The sequence below is a fragment of the Pisolithus orientalis genome (genome assembly GCF_024613125.1).
Source record: "Pisolithus orientalis strain OTSU chromosome Unknown F5J12scaffold_7, whole genome shotgun sequence".
NCBI lineage: Eukaryota > Fungi > Basidiomycota > Agaricomycetes > Boletales > Pisolithaceae > Pisolithus > Pisolithus orientalis.
The window spans coordinates 1,119,352-1,131,436 of NW_026260788.1; the positions used below are offsets into that span (position 1 = coordinate 1,119,352).

General features: G+C 44.9%; 1 protein-coding gene across 1 annotated transcript; it reads right to left on the bottom strand.

The window, feature by feature from the left end:
• Positions 1 to 6,541: 6,541 nt before the first annotated feature.
• On the bottom strand, positions 6,542 to 6,967 carry F5J12DRAFT_717641 (uncharacterized protein; the record flags this gene model as incomplete). The annotated part of the gene is made up of 1 exon (XM_051741074.1): positions 6,542 to 6,967. One exon carries the CDS (start codon positions 6,965 to 6,967, stop codon positions 6,542 to 6,544), a length of 426 nt encoding a protein of 141 aa, XP_051602382.1.
• Positions 6,968 to 12,085: the final 5,118 nt, after the last annotated feature.

The following is a 12,085-nucleotide window of genomic DNA, read 5'->3' on the forward strand; positions in this document are numbered from 1 at the left end:
ACCACCTTTCAATGTTTCATGAATGACTCATTCCAAGACATGATTGCTGAAGGATGGCTGATCATCTACATGGATGATCTTCTCATCTTTTCCACTGACCCTGAAGAACACAAATGGAGAACTTGCCAAGTTCTTGAATGCATGAAAGAACTATCACTTCCTCTCAAACTGGAGAAGTGTCATTTTGATCTAACCAAGGTAGAATACCTTGGAATGATCATCAAGGAAAATACTATTGCCATGGACCCCATCAAAGTCCAAGGTATTGCTGAATTATGGTCTGTCCCAAAGAAGGTCAAAGACATGCAATCCTTTTCAGGATTCGCAAACTTCTACAGAAGATTTGTACCTTACTATTCTGACATTGCCCACCCCCTAATTGACCTCACCAAGAAAACAGTCACTTGGAATTGGTTGAAGAAGTGTCACACTGCCTTTGACATCTTGAAGCAGATCTTCATGGCACAACCGACCCTTCAAATGCCTGACACATCTCACCCATTCGCCATAACCACCGATGCATCCAAATATGCAACAGGAGGCATTCTCCTTCAGGAAAACTCGAATGGCCAGTGGCAACCATGTGCCTACCTCTCCCAGTCGTTTAACCCCACCGAATGAAACTATGACATCTACAATAGAGAGCTGCTAGGAGTCATTAGGGGTCTGAAGGCCTGGAGACATTACCTTCATGGTTCACCATTTCCAGTCAAGGTGTTCACTGACCACAAAAACCTGACCTATTTTAAGGCACCCCAGAACCTAAATTGTTGCCAAGCATGTTGGCTACTTGATCTTGCAGATTTTGATCTGCAACTCAAACACATCCCAGGCAAAGACCTGGCTGCCCCTGATGTGTTATCACATCAACTGACCATGTTCCTGATGATGATGAAGATAATAAGGGAGTAACCCTCCTCCCACAGACACTGTTTGTCAACCTCATTGACGTGAACCTCACCCAAAAGGTGGCAGACTCTTCCATGAAAGACCCTATGGTCCAAACAGCACTTCGCACCATCAAAAATGTTGATATGCCACTCCTGTTCAAATCCCATCTCTCTGATTGGCATTTTGATAATGGAGTGCTGCTCTATAAGAACTGGGTTTATATCCTGGATGACTCTTCCCTTCACTGGATTGTGGTGTCTGGCCACCATGACCATCCCTCTGCCAGACACCCTAGTGTCCTGAAAACCTGCCAGCTTGTCTCATCCAAGTTCTGGTGGCCCAGACTTGCTTCCTTTGTCTGCAAGTATGTTGAAGGCTGTGCTGTGTGCCAGCAAAATAAGGTTAACACCCACCCAACAACACCACCCCTTATGTCCATTCCCTCGACCTCAACTCACCCCTTCCAACAGGTCTCTTGCAACCTGGTCACCAATCTTCCCCTTTCACAAGGCTATGACTCTCTTTTGGTCATGGTAGACCATGGGCTTATGAAGGGGGTGATTTTAACACCCACTAGGAAAACTGCCTCCACTGCTGACATCGCAGCCTTATTCTTCAAGAAAGTCTACTCCTGTTTTGGGCTGTATGACAAAATAATTTCTGACAGAGGACCTCAGTTCACCTCTGCATTCACAAAGGAACTTGCCTCCCTTCTTGGATATTCCCTTGCCTTGTCAACAGTGTACCATCCACAAACTGACAGAGAAACGGAATGTGTTAATCAAGAAATAGAGACCTATCTCTGAATCTTCTGCCAAAATGACCCCACTTCATGGGTGGACAACCTTCCCATGGCAGAATTTGTGCACAACCACTGTCCTCACTCTGTCACAGGTCAATCTCCATTCTACCTCATGTATGGGTATGAACTGAAACTGCTTCCATCCCTTATCATGGAAACCCACCTTCCCACCACCCAGTCCAGACTCGAGGAACTCCAAAAGGCTAGAGAAGAAGCCCTAGTGGCACATGATCTAGCCAGGAATGTAATGAAAAACTGCTCATCATGACCCTTCTCCCTGTTCCAGAAAGGAGATAAAGTTTGGCTCAAGGCCTGGAACTTAAAATGTTCCCATGAAAACAGAAAGATTGCTCCAAAATGAGAAGGACCCTTTGTCATTTCTGACATCCTATCTCTGATCACCTATTGCCTTGTGATCCCTGCATGATGGAAGATACATAGCATCTTCCACACTTCTCTTCTATCACCCTATCACAAGAATGATGTCCACAGACCAAACTTCCCAGCCCCACTTCCTGATTTGGTTGATGAAGAAGAAGAATACAAAGTAGAGGTGATAGTTGGCCATAAAAGGTCCAGCTGTGGACATGCCTTTTTAATTAAATGGAAGGGTTATCCTTCTTCTGAAAACTCATGGCAAAAAGAAACACACCTTGAACATGCAGATGATATGCTTTCCACATATAAGAAACAATTCCCAAAAGACTTTCCTCCTCAGAAACAACCCACTTGACAAAGGACTCATACCATCAACAGACTCTGCATCGAAATGCCTCCTTGCCATTACACCTATCCTTGTGAACCCTCCCACCATCATACTCTGTTCACATGTCGACAATGACAACCTACCAGTGATCAGATGATCACTTCATACTGACTCTTCATCACCATCCCTGCCATCATTGGGATGGTCTACCATGAGGTCAACGAGAACTCCCCTCTCGACCTCATCTACCATGCCACAATCCAAGCCCTTTGGCTTGAGGAACTGTCCAGATATGTAAACTGACAAAACCCACTTCTGTCCCCTGCCTGTACCATCCTCAACGAGATCACCTATGAACAAGTACCTTTACTCCTTTGACTTTTTGATATTCTTGGAGGAGCAGATCTCATTTTCAACATTTGTCAGTACCCTACATTGGTCACCCCTCCCCCTCCTGGGTCAAGAAGGCCCTCAACTGCAACTTCTCCCCCAGTTTCCTCCATGTTGTCCTCCCCTCTGGCATTGTCACTGTCATCCTCCCATTCCTCCTGTTCATCTCGCTCTCTTAGAAGAGCTGACTGTCTATGTGCCTGTTGTCTATCTGGCACAAATCCCCAACCTTGCAAGTCACATGACTCCCCAACTGAGGTAGACCCTGAGACTGCCTTTGGTGTCTCCAGAGCAGAGTTGGATTATACTCTGAATGTTGTTGAAACTCTTGCCCAGCTACCTCCATCCCCCATCTTGATGACTGAGGCTGATCATCCTCTTACCCCTTCTGATCCATGTTACTGTCTGATGTGTTATGTCTGTTGATGACTCGGGCACATCCATGTCAATTGTGGGCTCTATGAATGTCCCCTTTGTCATGCCACTTGTCCTGGTCATACCCAGGCCAAATGCCCTTTGTTATGCCCTTGATGGGCTTTACAAGAAAGACTTTCCACCCCTGGTGTAGTGGACAATTGTACCCTTGTTGGGAGCAAGGATGACAATTTGTACAATAACAACTTCGACTTTGACAACTCCACCATCAGCAATATGACCGGAGAACCTTGTGAAGAGTAGATTGAAGTTGGGGACTTCAAGGCTTAACAGGGGGGTAATGTTACATTTCACCCTTGTTCACTTCTTTGCTTGTACTTTTACCTTGTGTTTGATCCATTGGACTGTCTTTCCTTTTTGAGCCATCTTCTTGCTGATCTGATGGCTCTTTACTTCCACCACTAGTGTTGTTCCCTCATTGCATGTGTAGGACATATGTCATTATTGTTCAACCAATGGCATAGTTGTCTTGTTACATGCAGACACCTCATGGTCTGTCTCTTGTACAGTATTTAACCTGTTAGCTCAAGTCCTAGAGACCCAGACTTGAGCTGCTCAATTATATGCAGCATTCTCAGAACTTCACCCTCAGTGTCCCTAACCCAGACCACTCTTACCAGCATTGCTTAAATCCTCTGTCATTTACAGAGGTTACTGCAGCCATTGCTCAGTAGAAACCCATAGTCTGTGTTTGAGCTCTCCCTACATCTTGACTTTGGTTGAGTGTAACATAAACCAATTCCCCTGATAGGGAAATTACATTCCCTACAGTGCAAGGCAGGCAGAAGCACAAAGCTGCCATGAAAACAATGTCCCATTGATCCAGACATTGATCCTGCTCTAGGAAGGCAACAGTGGAAACCAATGATGATGAAGACATTCCTGCTCAAGGCCAATCAAAACACAAGCCTTGTCCACTGTCAGATGGACTATATGGTTGTGCTGCTGTAGCTGCCAGAAGGATGCCTTCCCCTGACCCCCATTCCTGCAAGTTGTGCTGCAGATGCAAGGTCTGATGCTACAAGAACCCTGGGAAGTCCTGCTTCCCATGCAATGGTCACAAGATTCAATGTAGCCATGCAAAAGGCAGGATTGCTGCTCCAACTCAACGGAATCCATCATGAGCCAGGGGAAAAAAGCAAGCTCGAAGTCTGTCCCTGACAATGGAGGCCCAAGAATCCCAAAGCCCAAAGGAATGTCCCCCAAAGCGACACGTTTCAATGGCTTCTAAAGCCATCAGCACTGAGGTTGGGCCCTCCAACCAGGGAGAGATGATCCCCAAGGGATCTTCACTCAGTATGTTCACAATTTCATGTATTTACACTGACTCAAATGTTATTCAGAGATTCATATTCCTGCATTCAAATGCAGGGATTCCTGCCCAATCCCAGCCACTGTACAAGCAGATTTGATTGTTGAGGCTGGCCCATCTGTTGTGCAGGAGGTAGAGGAATCTACAGCAGCAGGTACATTTAATCACTCTACATTTATGCTAATTATTGTGGTTAACCCTTGCATTCAAAGCAGACACCCACCCATCAACAACAGCAGCACCCATCCAACTCACAACCACTGCAACTCCCAGCACACTGTCACCTGTCTGTGCCCCAATTGCCAAGGTGTCACAAACATCCAACACAATTGAAGAGCAAATCAAAGATTTGGAATGTTGACTCCACAATGCTGAGGCCCACCACCAATACTATGAGGATGGAATGTATGATTTCTGAATGCAACAGGACAAAACCATGCAGATGCTGGACAGGATGGCTCACAAGCTGGAGGCTCTGTGTATTTTGGGTATATGGATGAGCATTGGGTGATGATCTCATCGATCTCTTAGGGCCTCTGGCAGATGAGACAGGGGTGGATAGGACAGCAGGGTGAAAAAGGGCATCTATCATTTTATTCCTCCATGGTACATACAATGTCATTTTGTATTTCCATTTTAATTGACCACTCGTGCCACATTGTATATTCAACCTTTATTTAAGAGTGAGAAAAAGACAATAATAGCTAGACAGCCAACAGAATTGTGAAGGATAATCTCATTCTACTAAAACAACTGCTAATGTATCCAGATAGAGATAGGTGGAAGCTTAGTGAATGCATGGCTTTGTGACATAGAATAGTTAACTTGAAATTTAAAAAATGAGATAGTGGGATGGTCTCATTCTGCTAAAACCAGAGCTGATGGAACCTGATAGACAGAACCTTTGCAAATGAACAGACTGTGCGATATGTGATAGCAACCTGCCATCTGACACAAATGCAATTAATAGTCTGATTTGGCCAACACATCTGAGTTTGCTAATACAGCCACTGATGAATCCCAATAGACAGACACCTGGTGAATGAGTGGGCTATGCTATTTACAGTGTTCACTTGGGAGTTACAAAACAAGATAATGGCTGATAATAGGATAATGATGCAAAGAAAGATGTCAGCCTGTGAAAACAGCATTCTGTGGATCCCAATAGACAGAACCCTTCCAAATGAGCAGCCTGTGCAATATGCAAGGTTGATATGGACTGTCTTGACTTGCTAACATGGCATTCAATGGATCCTGATAGATGGAACCCTTCAAAATGAGTGGACTGTGCAAGATGCAAGGCTGAGAGCAATTGGTCATCAGATGCAAATGCAAAGCAATATTCTCATTGCACTAATGTAGGATCCAAGGTATGCCCACAGGTGGGACATGTGCAAATGAGCAGATTGTGAGATTTGCAAGGTTCAATTCAGGGACAACATTGCATTCTGCTATTGCAGGAGCTAATGTATTTCAATAGGCAGAAGCTTGGCAAATGAGCAGATAAATATTTCTCAGCAGATGGAAATACAACCAAAGGCATTCAGCCAGTCTCAAAAATATTCAGAAATATGCTGATGTTGTCAACAGTCAGGGTCAACAAATTGACCATTTCTATGCTAGGTGGTGGGCATTGCAGGGGTTGTTGGGCATGCTGCTTCAATAGTTTACATGTTTTTGACTGTGGTGTTGGTTGTATATACATTGCTGTGAATGTCAATCATTTATGAGATACCACCCATTCACATGATGTCTGAACCCCCACCCATCTGTGTGATGTGTGACAATCCACCCATCTGCATGATGGCCTGAGTAGGTTTACTTTTTTTGCAGTTTATGATGCACACCCTTTAGCTCTGAGTACCTGCCCAATCTATGATGTTGAAGCACCTGCCCATTTGCAAAATCTTGGCAACACCACCCATCCAAAGTTCAAGAGCCAGCATATCCTAATAAAATACAAGATCTGCATTGCCTACTAAATCTTACATTAAATTTTGCAGCTTCAAATCAACAGTTCTCCAGTTGCAACTGGTCTAGGTAGTAGGCTGTCCATCTGTGGTGATTGACACATGGGAATGTGCACCAACTGATGTACATTGGCATGCATGTAGTATGCCAGGCATGCTCTGTCACCATCTACAGCTCCCACCCCATGCTCCAATGCTGAACCTGAAAATGCAATGATCATCCCTGGGTTGTGGCACAGCCACAGATTCAACATTGGAATGACAAAGTCCAAGGGCAGGTAGTTGCCCACAGTTACCAGCATGTCATACCATGGATCCTGTCCATTGATATCTCTGTGGTAACAAGTTGCCCAATTCACCATCACAGACATGCTGCTATACATGGAGCTCATATCTGAATCCACCCACTGATCTGCCTGTTCACCAAGGCAGATCAATGCTTCCCTGCCATCTGCATACATTCACAGATGGATGACATGCAGGATCGCAGATAACAGGGCATTGGTGTTGGACATTTGGTCAACCCATTCCCTTGTAGAAGTGTTTTCCATCCTGGATTTGAGCAGCCATGAGGCTTCCAGGAAGCCATTTTGGGGCTTCAAGATGGATGAGCACTTTATTCACAAGGCAAGAAATGATCACCCACCCCATGACCCTGTTGAAACCATGCAGGTGACAGGTTGATGGCACCTTTCAACTCAGCATTATTGCAGAAATATGACTTGTCCATCTGCCATGCCTGTGGGGAAGCTGTTATGCTCTCCCACAGTGGTTCCCTCAGAAGATGAAGGCAGTTCCATATGTCAGCCTGCCATTCCATTAAGTCAGTAGAATATGAGATTCTGCATTCCCTTACCCTTCTTTTTGGGCTGAGAGCATCCAGCAAATACCAAATGTGGATGGTGTTTGAGTCAGTCACCAGAATGGATGGCTCAGTCACTTCCACATATCTCTCAGCAGCTTCTGCATTGCAGGTTTTTCCACCTTGATTTTTCCCAACATTGACTGCAGAAAGATGAAAACTTCCATCACACCATTATGATGGACTTACTTGGGTGATGATAGGCCTGTGAGATTACTGATGATATGTGATCCACTTCACATAACACCAGAAACAGAATCAATATATCTGGAAGGGCATGAGGTCCACTGAATACCTCCTCTTGAAATCTGGCTTTCATGTATGATGCAATGCAGTCTGTTAGTTCCATTTGCCATCCATGGGGGGTTTTAGACTTGTCTTGCATAGTATTCATGCTTGGGGTGGATGAGGTCAGAGTTGTATAGTGGGCAAGCTGCAAGCAGCTTGTTGGAAAATTACAGCATGTCAGGACATTTGCCTCAATATTTTACTGTGATCCAATCAATATGTTGTGATGCTATACATGCTATTGGTTTTGGGCCTGTCTTATGTTGTGACAGGGGTGGATCTTACTAGATGGACCTGTCCTTGTTTTATGGCAATATAAAAGATATTACTGAAGCGCCCATCCATACGTTATGACCATGTAAATAATACTGCTGAAGGGCCCATCCTTATGTTGTGACCACATAAATGATACTGCTGAAGGGCCCTTCCATATGTTGTGATGCTATAAATGATATTACTGATGAGCCTGTCTTTATGTTGTGACAGGGGTGCATCTTACTAGATGGGCCCATCTATGTGTTGTGACACTGTAATTGATATTACTGACAGGCCTGTCTTATGTTGTGACAGGGGTGTATCTTACTAGACAGGCCCATCCATCTGTTGTGACAATGTAATTGATAATACTGACTGGCCTGTCTTTATGTTGTGACATGGGTGCATCTTACTAGATGGGCCCATCCATGTGTTGTGACCCTGTAAATGATATATATTGAAGGGCCTGTCTTTATGTTGTGACAGGTACATCTTACTATGGACAGGCCCACCCATGTGTTGTGATGGTATAAATGGTATTACAGAAGGGCCCATCCATATGTTGTGACACTATAAATGACATTACTGACAGGCCCATCTTTATGTTGTGACAGGGATGCATCTTACTAGATGGGCCTGTCTATGTGTTGTGATGCTGTCAATGATATTGCTGACAGGCCCATCCTTATGTTGTGACAGGCATACATCTTGCTATGGATGGGCCTCTCTATATGTTGTGACAGGGGTATATTATCCCAAAGACAGGCCCTTCCATATGTTGCCAACTCTGTAATCTATCATAGAGGGGCCCCTCTTTATGTTGCAACCCTATAAAGCATATGATGGGTGGGCCCATCTATATGTTGTGACCTGCTTCATGATACAATAGGCAGGCCTGTCCTGATATTGTGACTGGGGTGCACCCTACCATGGATGGGCCTGTCCATGTCTTACAGTAGCTCAGCATACATACTTGGTCACAGGCCCATCTATATGTTGCAGCATCCTTACCCTCCACAGGCCCTCCCATATGTTGTGGAATTGTGCTTATGGGCCTGTACATATGTTGCTCTCACTATAGGCCCTCAGGCCTGTCCATGTGTCATGGCTAATCTATATAGACAGGCCTGTCACAGGGTCTGTAGAATATATACTACAGGACTATCAGCTGAGTGTAAAGACAGGATGTAGAAAGTGCTCACCTCAGTTGGGTTAAGTAGCCAACTGAGGTGTGAGTATGCTACTCAAGTATGAAAATGAATGTGATTATGTAATATAGCCAAATGCGCACTATAATACTAAGTGGGATGCAGTTGAAAGTATAATATGAAAGACAGAATATACAATGCTCCCCCTCAAACATCACAGAGTCCAAGCTCATAAGCAAAGTGCTTGACTTTGATGTTTGGAAGAGCCTTGGTAAGGGTATCTGCAACCATACTGCCAGTAGGACAGTAGATGAGGCAAAGTGAACCATTATCAATAGCATAGCATATAAAATGATAATGAACATCTATGTGTTTTGTACAGGCATGGTAATTGCCATGGTGAGCAAGTGCAATTGCAGACTGATTGTTGCAATAAATTGTGGTTGGGAGTGAGAGTGGGCAGAACAACTCTTGGATGAGGTGACAAAGCCAGATGGCTTCTTTTGCTGCATGAGTGGCAGAAATGTACTCAGCTTCTGTAGTAGATAAAGTAATCAGTTCTTGTTTCTTCGAGGCCCAGGAGATTGCTCCACCATTGAGCAGGAAGGCATAGCTGGAAATGGTGTTCCAGTGCTCCTGCAAGGTGCCATCTGCATCTGTATAGCCCTCAAGACCATATCTATCCCCTCCAAATGTCAACACAAGCCCTTTCATGCCTAAAAGGTATCTAAATATTCTTTTTACACCTTCCCAATGTGCTAACCTGGGGTTATTGCAGAATTGCAACAATGTTCCAACAGCAAAAGCCATGTTGGGGTGTGTGGCGACCACTAGGTGCATCAGCAAGCCAATGGCTTTGTGATATGGCACATTTTTCATGTATGCAGCCTCAGCATGCATTTTTGGGCACTGGGCAGTCAAGAACTGGACTGAGGGGTCCATAGGTGTTGCGACAGGCCATAGATCTACAAAATTATATTTTAACATCATAGAATCGATGTAGGATGCCTGCAAGAGTGAGAGCATGCATGCTGAGCAGTTACTCATGACTTTTATTCCAAGTAGGGACAAAATGGGGCCTAAATCTGTTAACTTGAAGTTTGTGGCCACTTCAGGTTTGAACCTTGTAATTAAGCTAGGGTTATTGCTGGTGATGGTGCAGTCATCAATGTGTGATGTGAGGAGTAGGATGTCCTGGCCTGTGTGCATGAAGAAAACACCCCAGTTGGCTTCAGCACAATGCATACTGAGTGTAGCAAGTGCAGCACACAGCCACTTGTACCACTTCAATGCTCCTTGCTTTGATCTGTAAAGCACTACATGCAGTCAGGTGACAGGTTTTTATATTTGCTGTTAACTGAGAGTCCAGGTGGCAGTTGCATGTAGATTACTTCATTGTCATCCAACTTCCCATTGGAGTGGTTGGACTCCTTCAGTGGGATGAACTGAGCTCCTGGTCTGTTGTATCATAACTGTACATTTGCCTCTGCATGTCTGCATGTGTGTCTATCTGACTAAGCATGCTGTGGCTGTATCCTTGCCTCCTGTCCCTGGACCTCCCTACTCCATGTGCCCCCTTCAAAAAATGATGATGTCCTCGTCATCTGTGCACACAGCTATACCTGCTTGCCCTCTCTCCAAGACACTTCATCTATACCCTCTCTGCCAAAGTACTCCCCTCCTCTGGGGGATCCTTGCCATCCTTGCCCACACCATCCTGCTTGTCATCTCCACTGTTCTCTTCCTCTTCCACAATTTCTTCTCTCTCAGCTCTTGCACCCTTGTTGTTCCCAGCTCCCCTTCCACTCTGTTGTAGTTGTTGTACATAGCGTTGTTGGTCACTGTGTAGATGTGTGCCCTCTCTTGGTTTGAACATGCTGTCACACACCAAAGGTGTTTGGTGAGGTGGACATGGATACAGCTGATGAATGGAGATGAAGACCATAGCCCTCATGTGAAGAAGGACAGCCAGAAATGTCAGCAGTCATCCCTCACACAAGAACAAGTCATCAGTGCCAAAGAAAAAGAAAAGGGAGTGAGTTAAGTGCTGGTTAAAATTCTTAAGTGCCTGTGTATGGCATTCTGGTTTTCAACATATCTCTGCTGTCTCTGCAGATACCAAGACCATTCTCACACTTGCTTGTAGCACTCAGCCATGTGATCCTACCTTCCAAAATTGGAAAGGATTTGCACACTCCACACATTTCTACAGCACTCCCTCCAAAAGACACTCATTTTGCTAATTCTTCTGACATGGCTGCCTCCATGTCAATCATTTCACTTGTCCCCTTTGCTAGGGACCATGGCTACATATATCTACCAGGAGTTCCTACCAGCTTCTGTCCTGAAGCATCCTGGTACATTCCACCCTCATCTGTGCCCTCTCAGCCCATCCAGCTTGGACAGTGTGTTCTTTTTGTCAGTATGACCTCTAGGAGGACATTCTTTGGTCGCCTCATGTCTGTCATTTGCTTGGAAAGGTCTTATGTGGTTGTTTCAGTCTCTCCAGTCCAAGAAGCATATGGATCCTTCCTCCCTGCTCCCTGCAATGTCTTTGTACCAGTCTCATCTGTCATTCTTCCAAGATTGCAACAGCTACAGTATAATCTACTGTTCTCCACTCTCCCTGATCGCATCCATGATGAGTATGATGCACATCTTGCCCCCTTGTTGCAAGATACAGCAGAAGACACTCCCCCTTCATCCTCTCTTCCAACAGAGCCCCATTCATGAAGTTTTTATTTGCTTCACTGAGAGGATGGTTTGGGGGGGAAAGTTGTGATCCCCTATGCTCCTGTCACCTCACAGACCCCCAAAGCTTGACCCCTGTTGACATCTGACTCACCCTGTCCACTTTTGGATGTACTATGTTAGCATCAGATCAGTGCTGCCTCTCTGTCATCCCACCTTGGCCTAGAAGCAATCTCTTCAAGATGTGACATGCGCAGCCTCCCCCTAATGTGATTCCAGTGTGCTTTCCCAGTTCCTGACATTACTTGACTCATACTTTGATGTTTTGACTGTCT